Source organism: Psittacula echo (assembly GCF_963264785.1).
Source record: "Psittacula echo genome assembly, chromosome: 4".
Lineage (NCBI taxonomy): Eukaryota > Metazoa > Chordata > Aves > Psittaciformes > Psittacidae > Psittacula > Psittacula echo.
The window spans coordinates 69,803,843-69,829,986 of record NC_137738.1 but is presented as its reverse complement, the minus strand read 5'-3'; the positions used below and the strand labels follow the sequence as shown (position 1 = coordinate 69,829,986).

The following is a 26,144-nucleotide window of genomic DNA, read 5'->3' as shown; positions in this document are numbered from 1 at the left end:
ACTTCAGTCAATGCCAAGTGCCCCCAGCTCCAGCTGTGGCTCTTTGCTCCTGCCCTGGAAAATGCTGAGCCTGCTTTAAGGGCACAGAGGGCTGCAGGGTGCCAGGGAGACAGATGCAGCATGAAAGCAGAGTCCTCGGTTAGTTGTACCTGGGTCTGCAGTGGAGCTTCTGCCTTGTGGTGGAAGTTCCTTTTTTACTTCACTCTGAAGTTTTTGGCATGGTATCTTTAGTAACTCAAGTATAAAGTCCTTACTACTGCTTTGTCACCTGTTGAGCACCTGTCTGTTATGCTTTTACTAAACCCCAGATGAACTAGGCTTTTCCTGGAAGCAAATACAACCACTGGTGGCTTTACAGTCTGCAACAGGTTCTCGGGCTGTACAGGCCGGTAATGCCCACACTATCTCAGAGAAAAGAGGCTTCTCTCAGAGTAGTTTTACTCTTTGTAGACACCTGGTTGTCTTCACTGGGTCATTTTGTCCAGAGACCTGCTCGCTTTCCCAGGAAACTCAAGAAGAAAACTCCCACTGATTCAAATAAGCAGATCCAAGGAGAGCTCCTGTGTTTCCAAGAGGATTTGTTTAGCGCTGTTCCTTAGTGAATGTACATTGCAAGTCATACTTTAAAAAGATAGTCAAAATAGCTTGGCGGGGTTTCTTTCTTTTAAATATGATCAGCACAAAGCACAAGTCTGAAAGTATTCCTATGTAGACTTGCCAGCGCAGTACTGTGAGGGCAGCATGCATTAAGCGGTGAAAGCAAGCTGTAGCTAGCAATAACATCGTCGAAGTGTTTTCCAGCACTGGATGTTTTGTGTTTGTAATGACTGTTTCTGACCTCATCCTGCAAGCATGCAAGTATTTGCATATTCTTGCTTTTACTGTTATTGAATGTGTAGAAGTCTGCTGAGTTGAAGGATGCATGCGCATGCTGGGGTACTTAACGAATTGGGATCTCAGGGGCACTAAATGGAGGCTGCAGTATATATAAGCAACTGGCAATTATAGTCACTTATTAAAATAGTTTACAGTGGCCTGTGAGGCACAAGAAGGAACGTAGCACAGCTTTAAGTATAAAACTTCCAATCATATCGCTTCTATTTTGCTGAAATGCACAATAACTTGCACAATTATTTATGCCACAAGTGAGTTTTCTCTCTTAGCCTATGAGACTGTACTTTCCTTGAATGTCACGATGCTTTGTGACTACAGGAGTTAGGTATGTTTATGAAAAAATGGACCAGTATATCAAGTTAAATAGGATGTATGCACCAGGAAATATTATCCTGGAGTACTTGTCAATGGCATGAGTGTCGATCCGCATGCTGACGTATCTCTGGTTTTTCCTCCTGCCCGAGCCCCTCTCAGACCCCAGGGCCAGCTGCACCATCATTCGGTCTTGTTTGTTCCCGTTCTCAGACATGTAGTGCCCCAGTTCATTCACATCCCCATCGTTGTAACTGCCGTCCATCATCATGGGCCGGGGCTGAGGTAGGCTGCACGCACAGGGAAGCTGTGGACACAAGTGTGGAATGGTTTTCAGTAGTGTCCAGCTATACACAAATATCCCTTCTTAAGGTCCTTTCCAACTCTATTCTGTGATTCTAATTCAGGCTGCTGGGACACAAAAGGGAGAACTAGAGGATCAACAGCTTTTTCCTGCTCCATTTTTGTGTCTGCAAGACGCAATGTTGTCAGGGAGAGAGTGGGGCTGGCTGTGGAAAGCTCATTTGGCGTCAGCCCAGCTATCAAGGTGTGAATAAATACTGGACCTGTACCTTGAAGCTAAGAAAATCAGAAGACGGGGGAAACCACAAGGAGGAATGTGTGAGGCCTGCCCCATTTGAAGAAAGAGGCTGAAATTTTAGGTGGTTATAATTAAATGTAACAAAAGCAGGAGGGAAAAATTTGGACCATTGTGTAGGTTCGGGCTGTGCCTGGAGAAAGGTTATATAAAGCACAAAATGCAGTATCCATCTGGTGCTATTCACAGGCTTGGATCCTCAATATAAAAAATACTTAAAGGTAAAATCCTAAAACCTATCCCATCTATACAGGTGGTGGAGGACTATATGTAGAAGGAACTAGCATCCCCAGACTCTGAAGAAAGAGCAGTGAGCTTGGGTATGGATTGTTTATAACCTGGGATGCATCATTGCTGGTGTCTTTTTGCTGCATTCTCCCCAAGCAGCTGGGAGCAGCACACTGTAGTTGCAAGGTTTCGAACATTCCCAGGCATTTGCCATACCTTTTCCGAGGGGCATAAAGCTGCATTAGAGATAGAAAACCTCACCTTGTCCCGCAGTTTCCTCTCCTTCCGCTCCTGCACCGTAGTCAGGTAGTTCACAGCCGCGTATTCCAGCACCGAGAGGAAGACAAACACAAAACTGACCCACAGGTAGATGTCCACTGCTTTGATGTAGGAAACACGAGGCATGGAGGCATTCACCCCGGTGATAATCGTGGACATGGTCAGCACAGTGGTTATCCCTGGGAATACACCACCAGAGAGACCATAAGACTGTGTCAAGCCAGACTCTTTATCACAAATAGAGCTGTTGTTACAATCTCCTGACATCGGAATTTACCTTTCAGTATTGTTTTTCACAGCTGGGTGATGGGCATCACTGCCCGAGAGGGTCCAGGCAGCCCTGATTTCTAACTTGGGTTTTCTTGCCTTTTTGGTGAAACCAGCTTTAGTTCTGGTCTCAGGGTGTTGCCAGCCTGGCTCCTCACCACACCACCAGCCTACTACCCCATGGCCAGGCAGCAGTGCTTTGACCATGTGCTGGCTGCACCCCATCCCCAGGCTCAGGACAGTCTGTCGCTGGAGGGGTACAAGTACATTGAGTTAGACTCAGTGCTCCTTATGGGTCCCTTCCAACTTGAGATATTCTATGACTCTATTATCCTGAGTATCTCATCTTCTAGTTCAGCCCCTCTGCAGCATGGACATACATGGAGCCCATCTGCTGCTGCTACTGCTGCTTCCACCCATTTCCACAGGCCTGTTTTCCATCTGCTCCTAGGAAGTCCTGCTTTGTGGGAAATCACTCACTCTGGTCTGTGACTTCCCTGGAGCAAGAGCAGAGACTAATGGGGTCCCACAGGGCAACATTGCCCCATGTTACACCGTGAGTGAGCACAACAAGCACATCAGCAAAGGCAAGAACCCCTGTAGTTCAGCGTTATCCTGGCTCTGAGGGAGGCTTTCTGTGGTCCTCTTATTTCAGGGGCTAATTATGTCACATTTATGATCCCTTTGAAAGTTGAAATGATGTATATAAGCATAATGGACTGAATTCACAGGAGTATCTGGGTGCTAAAGAGTGCTGCTAAAGGCAGTGCCTATATCTTCCAAAAAGCCATAGCTCAAACCCTTATGCTGCTTTTAATGAGGTCTCAAGGCAATGGATGCTGTTTCTAAACACAGACATGGATAACTACTCCATTTGCCATCTCTGTTATGCCTCTGTATATCCTCTCCACTGAGGAATATGATTTTAACAATAAATAAAATCCTGAGGAGTGTGTTGCCTGCAGTAAGCAGAAACAAGCTTGGGTCTCAAAGTCTGGAAAACATAAACAGCACTTTGCTAAGGGCAAGGCACCTGCTTTGGAAGATTTATATCCGTATCATAGTTCTGCTCCCATGGAGACTCCTCTGACATATGGCTTCATCTGTCTGAAAGATGATGCAAAATGGAAAGCTGAATCCCTCACACTGCACTGTGCACTGCTTGGTACTGCAGGGCAGATGGGGAGTTTGTACCAGGGCCAGGCCCCTGCATGGGGGACACACGTGTGGCATAGCTGATTTCTGTGCCACAAGGCAATGGGGGCAGTGCTTAGCGCAGGGGATTTCATCTTGATGGTCAAGGCTGCAGCTGCAGCAATTGTCTCTTAGGTCTGCTGACTGCAAGGTTGGTTTTTACCTAATGGGACTCTGGCGGGAACTGCTCGTCGATCGATCCAGAAGGACACCCAGGACAACATGACCATGAGGGTGGCAGGGAAGTAGGTTTGGAGCAAGAAGAAGAAGATGTGTCGGCGTAAAGTGAAGTTTATATAGAGGCGATTGTACCACCCTGTATAACAGAGAGAAGGAAAAAGAGAAGTCACACATGTACCAAAGTACTTTCAGGTAAGGTCATGTTGCATTAGGGGAAAAGCGCCTCATTTGCTTTTGGAAAAACACTGTTAATAACCACAGATAATTGCAATTTACAGAAAGGGCTCCTTATGGAACCAGCTGTAAAAGTCAAAGCGTCTTTCAGTACCGTAAGTTCCAAAGACAATATAACCCGTGCACTTGAAGAGTTTAATTCTTGTTAAGGCTTGGTGTGATCTTGAAGAAGGATTGCCTTTCCAGACTATATAACTATCAAGATAGAAGTCTGTGGCAGGGACAGCAGCTTCAGCATAGAAAAGAGGTAGGTCTCATGGGCCACCGAGAGGCCTCCCAATGAATAATCCTTCATGGCCAAGGTCTGAAAGGACAGCTTGCACCCCTTTTTCCCCTAGCCCACTCTCTGTCAGACACGCTGGTACTCACCCGTGCTGCTGTAAAAGGCGAGCTTTGTGGTAGTGTGAAACTCCTGGATCAGGAACTGGGACAGCGATATCCTCTCATCTGTTTTTAGGGAATCGTTCCCATTCTTCCAGTAGAGCATAAGGTCATCTTCAGTGTAGGCATCTAGGGCAGCAAAGTGAACCTGGGCAGTGCCACTGCACTGAGATGTCACACCCGCAGCCCAGTGTGTCCCCACGCACCTTCCAGGCTACCTGTGAGGTCCCAACTGTGCCACCAGCTAGCTGAGAGCCATGCCAATGGTGGGTACGTCTGCGGCAAGGAGTGGACTTGCTCCTTGTCACAGCCCTCAGGCCTGACGCCTGGTACATCATAATTTCACACACATAATATGTATGTTGGGTAACCCACCACATCAGAACTTCAAAAATTGTCCCTTCTAAACGTCCTAAATTCAGAAGCAAAGAAAGGAGCCCTAGAGGAAAGGGACTGCTTAGGGTAACAGGAGGAACAACCTACTGATGGTCTGAGGCACGCAGGAGGAAAAACTCTTGGGTAAGCTTTCTGCCTGTGGGCACACATGAACATCACAGATCTTGCTGTTCTAACACATGTGGAAATATATTAATGTTAATCCTTTCAGATGGGTTTAGTAGCAGCTCTTCCCAGAGAGGGAGAAAAAAAATCACACATAAATTCTTTAGAACAGAATTAAGATTACAATTTCTTACTGCAATCTTAAGAAGGAGAAGGGGAAAACCTCCTAAAAAGGGAGAAGTTTAAAATGTTTCTGTTTGCAATTTAGCTAATTCATATGTGCATCATACTTGGGACAAAGGAGCTACATGTGGGTATAAGCTGCATTTGTCTCAAATAGGTGTAAGAAATGTAAGAGGAAGCTGACTAATGTCAGTGCCCCGTCATGGTTGCTACACCACAGATGAACAGACAGTCCACAAGAAGGGTGTAGGACCATTTATTTGTGTATTTGAGGGCTCATGGGCAAGCGGATGCAGCTGGAGACTGCTGACGTGCAGGGAAGTGGCCCTGGGGATGGGGTGACAGCGGGGCAGCCTGGCTTTTAGGGACACTGGCAAGACGGTGCTCACAGCTGGTTTTTCAAAGCAATGCGTTGTTGCAAACACCATCCAATTCCAGTGAAAATATAGGGGCAGGGAGTTTCTCTTAGTGTTGCAGTGACTCTGGTGAGAGCCGCCATGCATGTAGCAACAATTTAATTACTGGTATAATTACTGGTATAATGAAATACAGTTTGGGTGCCCATGGGGTGCAGCCCTTGGCTCCCCTTCGCTTTACTTACAGCTTTCAATCTCCAGGGAGCATGTCTGTGTGTCCAATGGAAAGCGACTAAAATCCATGTTGCACATTGCCGTTACCGTAACTCTAGGAATAATAAAACCCACTCCATTAAAAACTTGTCTTCTTATGTGACTGTAAAATAATAAAGCTGTGAGTTTGGGTTTTTTATTAAGTAACTATATGGCCAGTAACAGTCCACTGAAAATAAGCACCTTCCACTCAGATAAAGCTGTTCCAATTTAGTTAAAGCCATTTTTATTTCTAAGCAAACCCGTGTTAGAAGAGGTGACTAGAAAGTTAGGCCATGACAAACTGCTACTAGATGACAAAAATACTGGAGGAGAAAATGGGAAAGGGCAGAGAGGAACGTTCTTCCTCTTTGACTATCAGCCAACATCTCTCTGCAGAGATTTGTGCTTTTAGGGGTTGCTTTGTATGGTGAAATAATGTCAATTTTTCCAAAGGCATCCTAGCGGGATGAGGGATGCAGGTAGTTTTTTTTCTCTGCACTCTGATTTTCCGGCTGCTAAATGAGTATCCAGTGACCACACATGTGTATCAGCCACCAGAGGGCACAGGCAATGCTGGAGCGGGTATGCTACAAAGACCATTGAAATGCCCTTCCCCATCAATCAAAAGCTCTGGTCTTGCTATAGTCTCATTATCTCGTTTTTAATAGCATGATTTTGTGTTTGCACTGGAAACATCCATAAATCTTGACTGAACTGTCTTGAACTCTAGGAAAGTAAACGAAGATAGAAGTGTAAGTCATAGTGGAGAAAGAATTAATGAATTATAGCAGTGCTAATGGTAGACAGACATCTGTCACATAATGATAGAAACATAGTGCAGTTCCTTATGTTGGTAGTCCTTCTGCAAGTGCGGGCTCTTACTGATGTTGCTTTCCTATCTGGATTTAGTCTTTGAGTGCAAGTGCTTGGCTCAGACTTGTTGTTTAGGTGCCAGTGAGGTCTACAGTGGTTTTCAAGACAAGAGGAGACAAAGTCTGGCGAAGAACCTTAAAAAGGCAGACATCAAGGAAAAATACAATCTACAGGCAAAGGCATGCAGCAGAGGCAGGCAGGCAGCAATGACCCGTTTGCTCCTAAGAGACCAGCATTCATACTTCCCCAGTGTTCATCAAGCACTGCAACCTACAGTCGCCACCGAATGAAATAATTAAACTCTGTCAATTTGCTATTCAAGACATTCACCGCCATTTTATAAAGGACAACTCTTTAAGCACAAGACTGTGCATGGCAGGATCTGAGTAGTTGGATCTTCTTCTATTCCCATCTTCTTTAGACACCATAAAGGCTTGCTGCGCAGGTGATTGGTATCATGCAGCAATATGACGTTTTATTGTCTTTTTTCTTATTGTACTAAGGGCCTGAGCAAACTTTGCAAAGGACTAAGCAATACCCGAACCTTGTCTAATGTGCTGAGTGAAGAAATAGCTATAATAAGGAGAAGGCAGACATTCTTCAGACTTTGAATTACAATGTACAGGAAGATAAAAATGTCATAGAACAAGAAAATTCTTGTCAAACTGATACCCCACAGGGAATCAAGACTTTATTTGCTTCCCTTCCTTTCATAACATCACAAAACACCTCAGCAGGCTGGGAAGATGAATTTCTCACTTGATGGCAGGCTCAGCTCTACCTCTGCCACTCCTAAGGTTGCTTTATAAAATGCACTTAAAGGTCTTCACAGCTTCTGCAACCTTATCATTAGTTAAACCTATGTATGCATTTTGCTGATGCTGACCTCCTATCAGTCAGATTTTCATTCTCTTTTGTCCTTCAGAATACATTATCTGTCATCTGATGCTTTTTTTATTTAGTATGTGCTTTACCATTTCATTGCTGTGGAGGCTGTTGACATTGTTGCATCCGAATATTGTACAGCAATTTCCTCTCTAATAGGTTCTTACAGCTCATTTGGCAAGACTCGTTTTCTAATTGAGTGGAGCTGCAGCCAAGGAAAACTAAAGCCCTGATTTTAGTTTCTTTTGGAGACTGACAGATGCTCCCCACCTAGTATAAAAGTATGAAAGCTCTCCAAGTATGAAAGTGTTAGCTATCAGAAAGAAAAAATTCCTGCTTTAATAACGTTCAGACTTAGGTCAGCAATGTTGCTCCCGAAGCTGGTCAACCAGTTGGAAAATAAGGGAGAAAGCCAGGATTGGGGTCACCCCTCAAACTAGAAGACAAAACAGTATACCCAAAATGTCCCTTCAAGGAGCTTTTATGCATTTCACATGAAACTGAGCAAAAAGCAGGAAAAGCCAAAGTCAAATGTTTGGTTTGCTTTAACACCATATACCCTTTCTCTGAAGCTTGTCACTTCAGATGCTGAAGGATGTTCTACATGGTTTGTTGCTTATTATAAAGCTGAAGTTGTGCTTAGTCTAATTAATGTTTCTTCAAAATTACCTATTAGAATAGAAATTGCACATTTTGCTAGGCCCAGAGACTTTGTTATACAGTGGATAACCGTAGCTGCATTGGACTTCAGTTTATTACCAGAAACTGGTCTTTTCCTTACGTTGTGCCTTGCCTCTTCATCAGTGTGCCCCACAGCTCCCTGGTCCCCAGCAAGATGCCCCAAGGGGACTATGACATCTGGCTACAGCTTTCTGACAGCAGGAGCACTGGATAACAATGCACAAGAGGCAAAGGCACACTGGTGGAAGCAGCAACATTAGCATAGAGATTGACTTCCTGCATCAAGCACTTAATGAACTTGCACAGGGACTCAGATGTCAGTGGATAGTCAGCACATTCATTCTTTGTTAGGCTTTTTTTTTGTCAGTATGAAGTCATGCAAAAGCACTATACAGGAATCAATTAAACCATTTTCTCTCTCACTCCACTAATAACTCCCGTTGGCTGAATGCAGCTTTACCTGAGGCTGTAAAGTACCTTCCCGTCCGGCTGGACCCGCAGCATGACATTGTCTGTGGTGGTGTCGTGGATGAAAGAACGCTTGGAGTGGACAAAGAACATGTCAGGGACCCAGATTTTCTTCACCAGCCTGCCATCAAAGGTCATGCTTTGGTTGTTGGTGCTGGGGAAAGACAGTCTCTCATCTTTCCAGTAGTGCCTTAGGTAAAGTGTCATGGTGAAGTCCTGCAACAAACAGGCTTGTGTCACAGCATACACCTTATTGCCATATAGCAGTGATTTCTCCTCTCTGGGACAAACCACAGGCTGTAAAGTACCATTCCTGAAGGAACATCCACCCCCTGAGCTGCAGGGGACATGACTGGCTGCAGCTTGTTTATTCCCCAGGTCACACTGACTTACTGGATTCAGAAATCAGAGGCCATGCAGGCAGTGAATGCACCTCTGAAACTCAAATACTGCATTTTGATGTCTGCAGCCACTCCAGGGACGAAAAGGCAGACATGCTGAGGCAGTGATAGGTGGAGAGTGCTGCCGACCACTTAATCCCGCAGTCTTATATGGTGCTGCATTTCTGGGAGCACCTGTGAAGGAGCATTTGCTGCCTGCATTGCCCTTCATGCTGCTCTAGCAACTGCAGCTTCCCAGGCAGCTGGAAGAGCATGTTGCAGTGAGAGCTGTCCCTCCAGCACAGCCACTGAATTCTTTTTGACTTGGTATTTGACCAAAATTGTTTTTTCTGCTGTTTCTCCCCACACATTGTACTCTTAGACCAGAGGCACGCTCCTTCTCTTTGAGCTCTGTTGTATTTGGAATCAGACCCCAGAGGCACATACACTTGGGTTTGCCTTATTCCTTATTTCAAAGGAAGACCTCACATATCTGAAGATAACCTCACACAAAGGCACAATATCTTTGTGTGTAGCATAATAGATTGCCCATAAACTGAGGGAAGTGTCTCAGGCTCATAAGTCAGCCCTGGTGTCTGAGGTAGAAGGCAGATTAAGTTTGGGGTGCTGGGTTTTTTTTTTAAGTACTTGACAATTGAACTTCTTCTCCACAGCACTTCCCAAGCATTTTGAAATATGGGGAGTTCTGCACTCTTTTTGCTGCTGAAGTGGTTTGTTACTTACAGCCTGTGCTATTATTGTACTAGAGGCCAACATAATTCTTGGAAATGCTTCATAAAGGGAAAAAAAAAAAAAAAAAGATAAACCCCATGGATTGAGGAGGTTAATAATGAAAGTAGAGTAACATTTAATAATAATTAAAAAAAAAAAAAAAAAGAAAGAAAAAAGAGAGAGGACTAAAGCTCCAGAAACACCAGTGATGCACAATACAAGTGCTCACCACACACTGACTAATACCCAGCCCGACCGAGCAGTGATCTGCCCTTCTGGGTAACTCCCCCCAGTTTATATACTAGGCATGACGTGCTGTGGTATGGAATACCTCTTTGGCTAGTTTGGGTCAGGTGTCCTGTCCCTGCTTCCTCCCGGCTTCCTGTGCCCTTCCTCACTGGCAGAGCACGAGATTGAAAAGTCCTTGATCAGAGTAAGCCTTACTGAGCAACAACTGAAACATGGGTGTGTTACCAGCATTGTTCTCAAACTAAATCCAAATCCCAGCACTGCACCAGCTACTGAGAAGAAAATTAACTCTATCCCAGCTGAAACCAGGACACAGAGTCTCTGGCCTATAATAGGTATCTGTAAGTTTTTAAATTAATTGGGGAAAAAATAATCTGATTTCTAACATCCTAATGAAATTTTATAATGTCTGCTATTATTTTACCACTTTCTTGCAAATAGTCAGAAAGCAAGAGGAAAAAAAGGAAACACTGATATATGTAACTCCTCAGGCTTTAATTTAGTGCAGACTGAATATCTCTGTCACTCGTGTCTCTTCTTTAAAAAACAATCGATGGTCTTGCAAACCACTATGGCTTTTTTCTGTAAAGCTGCACAAGTTAAAATGAATTCATTCTGGCAATATAAAGTCTTCTCCATCGTTGTTTTGTGAATAGCCAATATTGACCCTGAATGTTTTTTTTACCGGAGGCCATACAGTGTTTTTCCTGTATTACTGGATGTTTGCAGTATGATGTGCAAGGGCAGTATTCAAAAACCAAGGGAAGTTGTTCAAAATCATAACGCTTGTTTAAAAAATGAGTGTGTTTGATGCTTTATTTTTACTTTTAAATCCTCAATGTTAAGTTCTTTCTCTTTGCTTTCAAGTTCCAAGGCTTCTCAGGGGCTCTCTGGCCACATTCACAAGCTCTCTCCTCAACCAGAAGGGCTGGGACCGTTCCAGGAGAGGTGAAGTCTCAGAGTCCCCGTGGCTGGCAGTCAGAGTGCCGAGAGCACTGGAAACAGAAGAGCCATCTGGAGGGCTCCCCAGGACTGGGGAGAATACACACCCTCATGTGCCTCAGCATTGCAACCCTGCTGTACCCTGAAAGTCATTGTTTAACTGTAGATACCCAGCTCACTCAAAAGCTGAAATAGCTGTTTCCTTTCTATGCTCCTGCTCTTCTGCACAGGCTGTTGTTTACGTGTCCTGTATGCATAGAGAATCTTCCCATGGAAAATCTCCTGCAGAAATAACATCTTTACTTCAGCAGTGTTTGGTGATAAAAAAAAAGCCACTTCCAGCAAAAGTCATCAAGACCAAAATCTGCACTTCTTCAGGAGCATTTGAAAACTGGCTGGGTTTACGTTACTAATTGTATGGTAGGAAACGAAGAACAGAGACTCAGTACAGAATTTATCCTGTGCAAAGCACCAGTATTAGTCCTGTATGCCCCTGAAATCCTACTTCACTGTTAATGTGAAGATACTGTATATATATATATATATGAGCTATAGTAAGTGTGGAATTCATAACAAAAACCTAATAACCAACGGAGCCTTATGCCGGTTGCCCTCACACACCTGGGGTGATAAAACTGCTAATGTGCCAAAAGGCAAGTTCCGGAGAAGCTTCTCCCCTCGGAGCTCATTGTGGCTGCCCTTTGAGAACAGGACTTAACAGTCTGAATGAGTGCTGCTCTCAGGATGGTTCATGACTTCTGGTTGGGAGCTAGCTGGCCACCGACCACCTCAGGACGTGGCTGAAGTGAGCCCGTGTCTGCAGTATATCAAAGTGCTTTAAAACCAACACATTAATTGGTCTCCTCGGAACTTCTAAACGTGTTATCACTTTTTAAGAAAATGTAAAAACCCTCATCTTTTGGGACCGTCTTGGCAGTGTTGTATCATCTTGTCTTAGAGCAGAGAATGTCAGGTTTCTGCCTTCTGCTGAAAGGGAGATGAAATGGTAGCATGAGATCAATAGAAGTAATTGTCAGCAGATTCAGATCAAACATGAATCTACCCCTCAAAGGCTGTGGAGTGTTCATCCTTGGAGATATTCAAATCCCACAGACACAAACCCAGGCAGCCTGCTGTAGCTGGCCCTGTTCTCAGCAGGGGTTTGGGCTAGGCAGTCTCCAGAAGTCCCATCTAAACCTTAGCTCTTCTGTGACTCTTACCATGTCCACCTCAGAAATGCTGTCGAGACTTTCAACTTGGACATCCACTCCAACAGGAATTGCAGGGCCTGGGGGGAAAAAATTAAAAGTTTGCAGAATATAAACCTGGTGAGACAAAGTAATCCTCTGGCTTTCATATCTAAGAGACAAAAATAGGTGCTCAGTATGAAATAGAAATGACAGTAAACAAATTGGAAGTAGAAATTATTGGAATTCATAATAAAAACCTAATAACAACCAAAATCAGCAATGACATTGACCTATTGCAGGCTTCCTCTTTTTATTGTGTCGTCCTACACGTGTCCCTTAAAAACTTAAATGCAGTTTTCATTGCTTTTAGCTCTAGCGCTTGGGTCCAGAGCTCTCCAGACGGGGGCCCAGCAGAACATCCATTTACATGGGCAGTGTTGGCACAGCTAAGGGAATGTGGGAGAGTTACTCCAAATTTTTTCCTCACTTCTGCTTCCCTCTCAGGCTAGTAACATCCCTGAGAGCTAGCTATTCTGTGTATTTGACTTTCACATCACCCGTTGCTCAGTTGTGGAAAAGACAGGGTGATGGGAGGGGATGTGTTGCAAGACACAGGCATGTGCCACTGAGCCTGGGGCTCCCCAGAGGTCTGACTGTGACTCCATGTAATAGGGATTTTGATCTTTTCTCTCTTCTCCAGGTTTGACTGGCTGTTGTATACCTCTGGCAATTACGCTACGGGAGCTCTGTCAAGACAAATAATGCTCACATTAGCAGACTGCAATGAAACTGAAACCTTTTTAAATTAATTGAACATGCTGGTATTTGGTATATTGAGCATTTAGCAGTAAAATCTTCTTCCATCAGAGTATATAATGGTATCCTGGATTTGAATGACCATCTGTCAGCCAGAAAGCGTAGATAAATTACAGCATTCTCTAATCTGATGGGCTGAAAGAAAATGTGTTCTACTTCATCCATTTCCCTGAAAGCTTCGGTTGCTCTACCACACAACCACAAAACTAAGAGCAAGCATGAACAGTAAATATATTTGCTTTTGGGTTACAAATGAAATGGCCAGGTCAGTAGACATGGTACATTATTTGATTATGCACACACATCATTGTAGTGAGGTGAAATCTTAGAATTTCCTGTCATCCAGGGATAAACATAAGGCGTATTTGCAGATTTTTATCAACGGAAGTGTCGCTGAATATCAGGAATATCATATTGTCTGCAATCACCTTTCCATGCCTTTGAGCGCACTATTTGCTCATCCAAGGAAGAAGGCTATATCACTGCACTGCTCTCCACCTGAGCATGTCATGAAGCCACAACAGAAAATAACAAAAATTAGAGATGGAAAATGCTCCGCTTGTCAATCTGCTTGTTCACCTGAGTACGTGCTACAGTATAAAGAAGTGACAGTGTAAAGCAGGAACAATGACAGATGTACACATTTCATACCTCCAAACCCTGGTCTCATGCTGAAGTCATGGTCGTCTATTCGCAGCAGCTGCTCTGACTTCGTCAGGGGAGATTTGGTGATGTCAGGGCTTCGTTTTAGGATTGGGCTAGCAGGAAGACAGAAGCACAGTTGTGAGCCCTGAGCAGTCCTGTGAGAAGTATGCCTAGCTCCATTATCCCTCAGACCATTTACGCCATAGACCATAATCACGCGACCGCTTCAGCGGCTGGCAGTGTGTCACTAATAAATGATCCCTGCGCTCACCGTACAGCTTAGGCACCTGTGGTAATTCTGGCACTGAGAAAACCTTTGTTTGGTGACATTTTGTCTCTGTAAGATTATCGCTGCTTATAGCAGTTTGGAGACAATCATTCAAGGTGTGGGCTGGAGGAGTAGTGTGTGTAGGTCAGTGGGGAAATACAGACAAGAAGAGGCATTTCTGACATTGAGTTGTGATGTGCCATGAGGCCAGGAATTAGGGAAACAATATACCAAATAATCTACTGGCTGTTGCCCAGGAACAAAATGGAGGCAGGCTGGGAAGCAGGCCAGGAGGCAACCCATTCCCTAACTTGGGATAAAATTATTAGCTCCTGCCCCAGATTCCTAATGAGGATAAAATGGAGCATTAAAGAGCCTGGGAGGGTCATTCTCGAAACTGTTGGAGTTGCACCAAATGCTGGGCAGAGGATGCTCTGCTCCTCCTCCACATCCAAGGTGCAAAATGCTGTAAATCTCCCTCAGTGTTTGGCTGGAATGGTGATGGCCGCAGCTTCTTGGTTGCTCCATCATGTAGGGTAAGTCTTGCTGCCCTCAGAGGGAGCTGCTTGCCAGCCACTTGGGCAGCAGAAGGGCTCAGAAACAGGAGGAAAGGTTTTGCTGGTTCTCAGTTTAAGAAAAGATGGCATGGTCAGAGGGGCACTTGTCTGAATATACACAAGACAAAATAGAAACAGATCAGATGAAAACAAAGCAACTTGATGGGCAATATGTTCCTGAGATAAAGCTCCTCCTAAATGAGACTGCTTTGCCATGCTGTACTTCTCACAGACTCTTGGGCAGTTGTACCAGAAGAAGCCAATACAACAATTTCCTAACAGAGACTTAAGTGGTGTTATCAGTGGCTCATCTCTCAAGCCCAGAGCTTTATCTGGACTCCGGAGTATCTTATAAAGATGCTCAGTCTCATTTTAATAATTTCTAGGAATGGGAAGTCGTCTACTTCCATTAGTGAGCTCGAGTCACGAATACCCCTCAGGCATTTTGAAAGGTGTCCCCTGCTTCTGCTTTAGATTTATCTTAGTCTCTGAAAGACCTGTAGGCATTGTGAGCATGTACTGGGGAAGATTCATACCATGCTGAGGCACGGGAGAGATATTAGCAAGTCACGGGCAAAACCTTTGTGAGCAGACTTGACTGTGTTTTTGCCTGGCAGTGGCAGAGGGATGAGTGGTGTGATGGACAGTCCATGAGGGGAGCTCAGCTTTGCAGAAGGGATGCTTGAAGGGAAGGCTGAGCCAGCAGCAGCCACCGGAAGGTTTCACCTACCTGCCCTGCTTGTGTCCCTCTCCATGGGCCTCCCGTCGCTGCCGCTGCGGCCGGCTGCATGGAAACAGGAAAAGCGAGCGCTGAGACAGGCTGTCACGGGCAGGTGGTGTGGGCATCAGGAAGGAAGCACAGCAGGAAGCACCGGACCCCATGGTGTTACCTTCTGTCACACGTGTGAAACAGCTCTTACCTTTTATTTACCTTTTTACCAAAGGTCAGTGCCAGTCAAACGCATGGCAGAAGGTGTGGAGGGTAGCGGGATAGGGGGCTCAGAGCCTGGACAGGGCAAAATAAGGGGAGTGATGAATTTGGAAGGTGGGACACCACTGGTTTTGACTGCCTGGCAAAGGACCCAGGCAGGCGGCTCACCTGCCTCCTTCCAACACCATGGCTGGCACCATGAAGGGCCCTGGAGTGAGGACACGCTGCAAGGGCCAGGGTGTGCTGCCCAGGAGCCTCTGCCAGTGGAGAGTACAGAGCTGCGTTTACTCACCAGAGGTGGCTGCGTGTGTTCATGAGAACAAAACCTTTGCAAAGTATTCCAGGGGAGAAAAAGGTAAAAAACTTGTTTCTGGTTTCATACTGTCCCCCAGCTGGATGCTGAAAAAACTCCTCTCAGGGGTTCGGTCACCATTTTACTTTATCATTACAGGATTTTAGCAATGCTTTCATATTGCTTTTAGCAATGTAAGCACTAGCTTGAGTGAAAGTAACGTTTTAAATATGTAACAGTTCTAACTCACCTTTAATTAAAAGTTGAAAAAAAAATAGCTTCTCTCTGTAATTAAAACTAACTCTAATCAACTCTACTAATGAGACTTTCTGCCCATTAACATACATTTCAAATCCCTCTGAAGATACAGCAGCAGAACTCCTTTTGTGTCGCCACCCGAGCACCATCATCCCTTTGGTGAGCAGTGGCCAAACCGAGGCTATGCAGGATGATTTCTCCCAGGGCTGGGAACTCTATAAAAGCCGATAGCACTGGAGGGAAATTCACCTTTCTGCTGCCACAGAGAAGCAGGCAAGCTCCACATCTCCCAGGCTAGGGGTGGGCTATATACACCGGGCTGTATCATTTACTCACCCTGAAGCAAAGTGTTGGCCAAGTGGGATGTTTTCTGCTCTTCTTCTGCCTGTGGGAATAAGCCCACAGACAGAACACATGGCCTTGGGCCATGCAGCAGCATTGCTATTGCAAGGAGCAGCTTCTTAGGCACTCTTGGACCTAGGCATCATGCAGCAAAATGCACTTGCAAATGCAAAATGTGCTTTCTGTAATCTTCTGCCTTGTCAATGCGTCCTTGGGCTGCTGCTGACATGTCTCACTGCTGCCTGTTTCTCATCCGCTGGCTGTCAGGAAGTAATTTCATGTGTTTTGGGGATAAGCAGATTCTGGCAACAAGCTGACCGACTTACATGACTTTAAAATGCCCTAGTAAACTCTTGGCTGTTCAGGAATAATGTTGGTATTCAAACAGAGATGAAGCAGGCACGTTCTTGCAATTTCTAATTTTAATTTCTCTTTGTGGAGCTTATCTAATACTTCATGTTGGCCCTGGCCTTATCCTGCCTGTTGAGGCAGCTTTCAAAGTATAAGCCATCAAGGATTTGTGGCTAAATCCTCCCCACTCTCTGCACCCAGCAACCCCAGGTTGCTCCCTTTATTTCTTCCAGGTGGTTCTCCACTGCCTCTAAACTTTATTTCCTTATCGCAAACCAGCATAAATAAATCGGGGACTGTGACAGGCTTGAGAGGTGTACTTGTGCGAACCTCATAAAGTTCAACAAAGCCAAGTGCAAAGCCCTACACATGGGTCAGGGCAATCCCAAGCATAAACACAGGTTAGGCAGAGAATGGGTTGAGAGAAGCCTTGAGGAGAAGGACTTGGGGGTTTTGGTTGACGAGAAGCTCTATATGACTTGGCAATGTGTGCTTGTGCCCAGAAAGCCAAGCGTATCCTGGGCTGCGTCAAAAGGAGCGTGACCAGCAGGTTGTGGGAGGTGGTTCTCCCCCTCTACTCCACTCTGGTGATATCCCACTTGCAGTACTGCATTCAGCATTGGGGCCCCAACATAAGAAGGACAATCATCTGTTGGAACTAGATGATCTTTAAGGTCCTTCACAATCCAAACCATTCTGTGATTATATGATTCTATGACAAAATGTCCCTGCGTTCCAGACATTCTGTTCATTTGTGCCTTGATTCATGTCCTCCCCCTGGATTTTTGCCAGTCTCATTCCCCTTGTCACAGCTCTGAAGTTACGAAGCCTTCCCCACTCTCCTGCCTCCTCCTGTGTCAGCAAAACATTCTTTACCTGTTGACAGTCATTCCCCAGTTACTGCCTTTTGAAGCCTCATTTCTTTCTGTTCAATAAATAGCTTTTCTGGTCCAGTTCCTGGGGAGTGCTCTGCTGGCTAAGTGATCAATGGCAGCTCCATCATGAGATCCCATTAGCCTGCCCATTCAGGCTGTGAATCAATGGCACGCCACTGTGGCTTGCCCTCACGCATCTGCTGTCCCTGAGTGCTTGTGGCAGCTGCACTCAGGAGATTCAGTCCAGACATTGCTCACAGATAGCTCAGCACAACTGTTTGCCACTGCAGCCACACAGTGTGACAGGATTGCCCCTGCCTTCACTGGGGTGGCAGGCTGTCTTTAGAACTAACTGATAACTCCTGAGGTGAAGTACACTGAACAATGAACAACCTTTTTTTCCCCCTGCAATGTCAATATTTACATCCCAACCGTTACCCATGAAGTGCCAAAAGGCATTTAATGGCTCATGAACTCACTGAGACACTTTATGAAAAAGCAACAACTGGAGTAGAGTGGCATTTATTTTAGTCACAGTGCTTCCTGTGCATTGCTAGAGCATCAGCTCTCAGGCTGCTGATGGCAGCTGGGATGATGCAACCTCTCTAAAGCCATCATTATTCCGCCAGGTCACCCCCACTGCTTCAAGGGATCATGAGATGCTTCTGCCCCAGAAGCTGAGTCATGCCAGGGCTGAAGGTGAATGAAGCAACTGAAGCTTTTTTTTCAAGCCCAAGATTTACTGTGGCACTTATAGGCACTCCAACGCAGTAAAAAGTGTTTCAGGGCTTCACAGGACATGTGCTAGAGGAGTGTCAGGTCCACACTTCCAGTGTGCGCCAGAAAACCCACAGTATTCTTCATCTTTGAAATAAGAGCTTCTGGAAGTAACCGTAACAATTGTGAGAGAAGTCACCATCAATCTTGGCATTTTCGTTTGTAGTTAGTTATGCAGCATAGTGTTCCCACCTATAAATCCTACTCTCTTTTCTCTACAGGAGGCAATATATCTGTAATAGACGGTGACCTATTTTACACTCTTGTTAGAATAATCTCATTAGGATCTGAGAACATTTCTTCCTTGAGGAGTTAAATCAAGACGTGGTTTCAGTTCTTCAGGAGAAAAACAAGATCTGATGTATTTTCCTCAAGAGAAAAGCGAAAGTATGTTGCTGAAGTAATGGAGCCAGATTTACACGGTCTTTCCTGGGTCCAAGGGATGATATCCTTGAGGAGTGGTACTGATGGGTTTGGCAAACTGGGCTAACACATTATTATTATCAGATTTCATGAAGTTCTGGGACAGCCTGTCCTCTCCATCCCTTACGGTAATCTTAGAGTGGCAGATCAGGAAAGAGATGTCAGAACAGATCCTGTCTCAGGAAATATTGTTGACAAGTGGCTGTGGCATAATCTCTGTCCCTTTGGTTACTTGCATCATCAGCAATATTATGGCTGGTGGCTCTGGCTGCAGCTGACTCCAAACATTCCACCCCAACCAGAGGTGCCTGCCACCCCAGGAAGCTGACAACTGGGGCAGAGATACCTCATACCTGTTTCCCCCTTGCGTGCTTCATGCTTGGGTGATGCCTCCACCCCTCCTGTGGTGCAGAGACTGTGGACGCTCTCCCCCTACTCTCTGAAACAGCCACACACTTAACTTTGTAGATACAAGCTCTGCAGTCCGAGCTGCGCTGTGGTGCAGCGGATCCACAGCCTCTCCTTCCACTGACGCAAGGCAAGGGAGGGTGTGGAGCTTGCTGAGCCAGATTTCAGTAGGAATTTTAATTGGAAAACAATGAAAGTGATGAAAAGTCCCCCATCCCTGCCAGCTATGCCATGGACCTCAGCTCTGGGCTCTCCCTCCCTAGGTGGAGACTGGTAGGCTCCTTGTGTGGTGCCTCCTGTGCTGCACCCACTATGTTGTTCATGCCATGCTGGGCAGGAGAATGGCAAGAGGTGTGTTCTCCTCGATCTGCCCATAAAATCATGGCTAGTCAAGGCCCTGTTGAAAAGCTGCCCTTATCCAGCACTGCACTGCAGGGGACACAATGCGCTGTGTAATACACTAATTCCCAGGGATAGCGTAGGATAGAAACATACTAATTTGTACTCAGACTGGGAGAGCTAGAAGTTGTGAGCTGTAAACAAGCCACTAAAAACTGAGGAAAGTTAATCAAGAAATGTATTTCATCTTGGCATGTGGTAAGCCCATGTTTGCTTGTAATTATGTGGGGTCATGTGGCTTTATGATTTGTAGGTTTAAAGATGGTGAAAAAAGGTGACCCACTGCTATTGTAGGTGTTTAAATCTATGAAAAGAAATGGGGAAAGAGGGCTCTTTTTAATGTTCACATCATGAAGTCTGAGAAACGATGGGAAGGTGTCCTACAAGGGTGCTGGAGAGGGACAATTCACTAGGGACTGTAGTGACAGGACAAGGGGTAATGGGTTCAAACTTAAACAGGGGAAGTTTAGATTGGATATAAGGAAGAAATTCTTTACTGTGAGGGTGGTGAGGCACTGGAATGGGTTGCCCAGGGAGGCTGTGAATGCTCCATCCTTGGCGGTGTTCAAGGCCAGGTTGGACAGAGCCTTGGGTGACATGGTTTAGTGTGAGGTGTCCCTGCCCATGGCAGGGGGGTTGGAACTAGATGATCTTAAGGTCCTTTCCAACCCTAACTGTTCTATGATTCTATGATTCAGAGTTGTTCTACCATCTTATTTTTGAGCACCACAGAAAATTCAATGAGAACCCCATTTTAATCCAGTAATACTGGAATATAGATCCATCTCAGAATGCAAAATATGCAGGGCCAGGAGATGTATACATACCTGTTCAATTTTGCACTTTCTTTGTTCTTTGCCTGGACATGGACACTGGCAAAGAAAAAAATGAAACAAACCTACACATATAGGTCGTTCACAAAATGCCATGCCACTGGTGGTCATGGCACTCTACCTGATCTTGCAAAAACGAAAGGGTCCCTGTGTGGCAGAAATTGCATCCAATTGCATCCAAAGGGGTGTATTTGATGGCTTTGTATTGTATGGGTTGAAAGGAGAGGTTGGAGGGAGCAGAAGGAGTGTGACTGAGGTCCATCCTGCCAGACAGGCATGGTGCCAGGGCTCAGCTAAGTGAAAAAGAGAAATGGATGAAGAGGAGTAACTAATGGGGCAATGCAGAACGTGCTGGAAGGTTTCGTGTCTGCCCCAGTCTTTGAAGAAAATTGTTGACTTATAAACAGATGTCAGCAGAGTGCAGTGCAGATCAGGGAAGAACAGTATTAAGGAAGAACATGTTAAGGAGTATTTAGATAAATGGGAGGTATTTTAAGTCAACAGAGGCTGATGGCACTTCCCTGGGGACACCGGGAGCACCAGTTTTTACAGTCTCTGTGCTGTAAGCAGGTACCTCTGAGGACTCTTCATGGATGGGTGATGCGCCTGAGGAGCAGCCCTGAGGTTAAGCACACAACCTGGCTTTAAGAAGGGGACAAAATAAGGATGTTGGAGTTTTGATGTTTGGAAAGAAAATTGGGCAAGCTCACGATCCACTTGTCTCCTCCCCCCAGGGATAACAAGATTATAAAGACCACTCAAAGTGAATCCTTGCAATAGTTGACATCAAACCAGTCTAATATACTTTCTAACAGTGTAACTGGCCACATTATTGTAAGCAGGGGGAAAAGTAGATTTGGGTGAGGCTTTTAATGTTTCATTACTAAATTAGGGAAATATGGTTGAGATGAAACTGTGACTTCGAGCATGGTTGAAAGCTCATGGTTAGAGTAACTGCCATTAGTTGGCTTTCAAGAGACATTAAATGACATTTCACAAATTTCATCCTGGAAACTACGAGTCAATATTTTCAGTAATAATGCAGATGGCAGAATTATAAAACTCATGCATGGAAGAGAAACAGGTGTTTGGGTTGTAGGATCAGAATTCAAAGCAGCCTTAACGAGCTGGAGAAAAAGTTTGATGTGAAGAAGACGGATTTTAGTGAAAGGGAATACAAAGAACTATATGGAGTACCAAGCAAGAGTTGTACAAATGCAGAACGAGGAATAATGAGCTAATTATCGAAACTATACTTGTCTTCATCACTTAGAGCAATGAAAGCACTCTGTCTTTATAAGGGCAATCAAAAACATTAGCAATCAAGGAATTTGTCTGCATTACAAAAAATACAGAATTGTAACAATTCTGTTGTTGGGGCAAAGTTAAGAAATATTTGTGACACGGCACCAGAGGCAGATTTAAAGTAAATGAAGAGTAACAAGTCACTAGGTTTTTGCCCAGAAGAAAGCCAAGTAAGAAACTGCTGAACCAGCATTTGAATTGTCCTTGGTGTCACAGGAGGGGAAGGTAACAACTTTCCACTCCTTTGGAAAAAGGGCTTTAAGTGGACTCCTTGAAGCTACAGACTGCTCCACTGGACAAATTAGCTACAAATATAATAAAACCACTAACAGTAGACACCAGATAAACCTATATTGAAGAGTGAGAAGCAGTTTGACCTTCACAAGGGATCTTTGCTCTATAAATATTGTAGAATTCTCTGAAAAGTTAATGACCTTGTAGATGAGGGTGACCAAGATGGCACAGAGCACCTCCATTTCCAAAAGTGTGCTGACAGCTCCTTTCCAGAGACTTGTAAAGAAATCAATGAGTCAGAAAGATGGAAGTTCCCCACATGTGAATGGTTGCAAAATAAGAAGCTGAGGGATAATCGAGAGTTTTCACTGTCAAAATAAGATCTCTGGGTGGAGAATTACCTCAGAATCTAATGATGCCAAGTGACTTCAGAGAAATTCAGTGTTAGCAAATTCAGAAAAGAGAACATTGCTTTGTACCTTGTATCTTTAATTTTTTCCATTGCACTTTCAGAAACAATGTTAAGATAGTGACAGTCTCCAAATCAATTGTTACTGCTTAAGAAGAATGTCTCAGTATCATTGGGACTATTTCTTGCTTAGTGTTCCACAGTGCTCAGAAAGACAAGCAGGAGATTAGCTGTTACTGGGGGTGAAGCAGCAAACCAAACAGAAAGCATTTCAGTGCTATTAGTAACACCAAGGTATGTCCACATCTCACATATCCAATGCCCATAGCTGGAAAAGACAGAGCAGAGTAAGAGGAGAGAGAAAGAGCTCGGAGGTGGGGAGGGCTTCCAGGCAGCCTGAGATGGGCTTTCTGGGTGGGAAAGGAGACAACAGCCAAGTGGTATGGTGCAATGATATAAAACCAGGACTGGCCTGGTGAAGGCGACAGGAATGTGTTGCTCAAGATTTTCCATAACACACAACAAGTAGAAGAAAATTGAAACAAGTACACAAACACAGTATGTCGTCATGCTGTGATATTCACTCTCATCAAAACCTGAGAGTGATAAAAACGCAAGTGAGTTTGGAAGGTGGCTGGGCAGCTGTTAGAAGAAAGACCAACACGAGAATTTCTGTTGTGAATCCTACCCCAAAACCAGAAAATCAGACAATTGATATGAACTCAGAAGGGAGGAAACTGCCTTGCAGTATCCTTGGGTTTGGTTTAGTTTTGGGGTTTTTGTGTGTGTTTTGTGTGTTTGTTTTGCTGAGATTTTTGGTTGGTTGGTTGGTTGGTTGGTTGGTTGGTTGGTTGGTTTGGGGTTTTTTGGTTTGGTGTTGGACTTTTTTTTTCCTGGGCTGCAGATAGGATTTTGAAGGCTGTTATGTCTCCTCACACCAGGTCTTAAAACACATTGGAGTAAGTTGGGCTATCAGACAATATGAAGTTGCTGGTCCTGAGCAAGTTACATGGTAGCAACATTGACGGGGTATTGTATCATCAGTGGGCCAGTAAAGTGGACCAGTACATGGGTATATGAACATAGCTACAGAAGAACCAGTAAAGACTATGTTCTGCCATGAATCACCAGAGTGAAAATAGGAAGCTATGTGAAGCGTAGACTCAAAATAAGTTTTAGAAAGGATGAAAGGAGACTGGTGATAATGATGAAAGTAGAAAATACAATTTTCAAAGCATTTTCATTTGCAACAGAGAGAGGACACTTTTGGTTGGGTTGTGAGAAAAAAACCCTCAAGGTTTCCAAGCTGTCCTGCAGGATTGAAGTTACTTCAAAGAACAACAGGTGTGGAAAGGCAAATGGGAGAAATAGCGAAGCAATAATAAAAAATAAGCTAATGTCTAACAGGACAAAGAAGGTGGGTACTCCTGGACAGAAGAAAAGGATTTCTGGAAGGTGGAAGAGCTAAGACAGGCAGCAGCAACAGCTGCTGGAATTCAGAAGGAAGTTACAGAATAATATAGAGTTAAAAGCAATAGGAGAAAACTTGACAGAGCTGTGTGGCAGGGGCAAGAGATGTGCTTAGGGGCAAGTAACTGAGGCAGGTGAAGAGGAGGGCAGAGAGAGTCAGAGACAACAAAAGAGAAACAGCAAATTGGAGAAGAGGAGGAACCTTGAATAGGGGAAAGGAAAGGAGTGAAGGAGATGAAGGTGAGAGGAGGAAAGGGAAAGGCAAGTTATCAACAAGGAAGATGGAGACACTCGTTTGTGTGCTGAGACCCAGCGCTGCTGGTGCAAATGGTATCAAGCCTCAGCACAAATTGCTGATCCTCAAAAGCAGTGCCTTGGGAGCTGCTGGTGCTCCTGGATCCCTGCTGATATTATGGTCCTATAGGCAATGCTTTCAACAGGCATTTTACAGGCTTATTGTGCACTCTGAAGCTTGACTTAAAGACAGCTTGTGTTAGTAAGCTTTGTTCATACAAATAAATGCTCTCAGGATCAATCCTGAAGATAAGATATGGCACCAAAACTCTAGGACAAGAGAATGGCTTAAGGGCTGCTGGGAGGTAAAGGAAGAAATCCTGTTAGGGATGAATTTATAAAGCCAGAGAAAGCATTAAGAGGGCAAGAAGATAGGAGCTGCCCTACTTGTAAGAGGCAGCCGCAGTGAAGGTACCAGCATAGCCACGTGTTATTTACAGAAAGCAGATATATCACACACAATGTGGCCAGCCTATGGAGGAGCTGACAACACAGAACTCCTATTCAAATTCAACAAAAACAAGGGAAGGTAACTAATGTTGCAAATGTTCGGTATGATCCTAAGCCTTTCAGAAAGGACTGGGAAGGAACTATGGCCATAATGATGCAGGGTGGTTCCCATCACTTATGAAGTGCATCGCTAATTATAATCACATCTGAAAATGCCATAAAGATCTTTGGCCATGAGAGAGACCCTGTGATAACAAGCCCATGGCTTATTGTAGATGTCATTCAGCTGCTGTAAAAGATAGCTCTTACTGATACAAACATGGACAGGGAGCTCTAGCAGAGCAGAAAATGAGTTGCTATTTGGAGATCAGAGTGAAGCAAAATGATTATAAAATGTCCAGGGAATGGTAGGAACATGACTGAAAACATAAAGCAAGTCCCTCAGCTAAGATTAAACAAACACGATCTGTAGATCTTGTACAGGGAAATCTCTTCTGCTGAGAGTTGTTTGTCTGAAAGGTGGTTATAATGCTATCCAGGGAGATTTTAGTGTTAAAAGAGATTTTTTTCACAGCAGTTAGCTTTGGCAGAGCAACCTGGGCTCAGCTCCAGGCCAGTTCTTTCGCTATTGCTCATCCTCTCTCACAGATTCTGCAAGTCTAATTAACAACACAGGCTTTGGCATAACAATATTGTAACCTTTAGTGACCCTTTGTATCCTTCTACTGACCCCTGTGCAGCCTGGTGGCTTTCCATGAGCCCGAGCAGTTGGGAAAGCAGCAGACAGCCCTCTTACCAGTGCTCCGGATCTCAGCTGCTTCCTGTAGGAGTTTTGGCACTGTGGATGTAACAGGAGTAAAAAGCTTTGCAAACCCTGCAGGATTTGCACATGGCTGACTGCAAACTGTGAGCAGGTCTGCAAGGTGAGGAAGGATTTATTTTTATATTGCCGCTCTTTGAAGTGAAATTCCTTTGAGGCGATTTGCCCTGGAGATTAGCAAAAATAAGTAGCTGAGTCTTTGACTGGCACACAGACATTTTTGCAGTGAATTACAATATCGGAGGTCTCTGAAATAAGTCCCATGCAGTAAAGCTATCTACTTTGCTGTTTTCACTGCGCGCTGTCTCATCCTAGAATGGTTGCCTTGGGGTACCTGCAGTGCCGAAAACTGTGACAGAGAAGGTGTCTGACCCCGCAGGCCCCCATTCATCCAATCCACCACGTCAGCAGGAGTGCAAAGGCTGTGGGCTCTGCTGGATTTGAGCTGGTCAAAGGACAAGCCTTGGGGCTGAAAAGCGCAGAGTTTTAATTTGAGAACAACACTTGCAGAACAACACCATCCAAAGAAACAAATTAAAAGCCTATGCACTTCCTCTGCCAGCTGCACCATGAAGATCAGGAGCAAAGCTGGCTGAGTCTGTCAGGGACAGCAGGATGCTGGCAGCACACCCAAGGTGGCAGGTCTCTACAGCAGGTGCCTATGCTGCCTGCCAGAACCAGTGGCTGGCTCTCTGAGCCCTGGCAGTAGGGCAAGCGGATGGTTT

The 26,144-nt window shown here is 44.8% G+C and overlaps 1 protein-coding gene across 2 annotated transcripts in view; it reads right to left on the bottom strand.

Moving 5' to 3' along the window:
- Nucleotides 1–1,225: 1,225 nt before the first annotated feature.
- LOC308219599 (gamma-aminobutyric acid receptor subunit rho-1) overlaps nucleotides 1,226–26,144 on the bottom strand; it is a gene marked incomplete at both ends in the record, with an annotated part of 28,006 nt that continues 3,087 nt past the window's right edge. The window contains 9 exons of one of the 2 annotated variants that reach the window (XM_080614822.1): nucleotides 1,226–1,513; nucleotides 2,294–2,490; nucleotides 3,936–4,088; nucleotides 4,556–4,696; nucleotides 5,853–5,935; nucleotides 8,762–8,985; nucleotides 12,293–12,360; nucleotides 13,730–13,836; nucleotides 15,279–15,332. In XM_080614822.1, the coding sequence (XP_080470948.1) occupies nucleotides 1,226–1,513; nucleotides 2,294–2,490; nucleotides 3,936–4,088; nucleotides 4,556–4,696; nucleotides 5,853–5,935; nucleotides 8,762–8,985; nucleotides 12,293–12,360; nucleotides 13,730–13,836; nucleotides 15,279–15,332 (1,315 nt within the window). The remainder of the gene's footprint in view (nucleotides 1,514–2,293; nucleotides 2,491–3,935; nucleotides 4,089–4,555; nucleotides 4,697–5,852; nucleotides 5,936–8,761; nucleotides 8,986–12,292; nucleotides 12,361–13,729; nucleotides 13,837–15,278; nucleotides 15,333–26,144) is intronic. The other variant, XM_080614823.1, reaches the window with a different exon arrangement.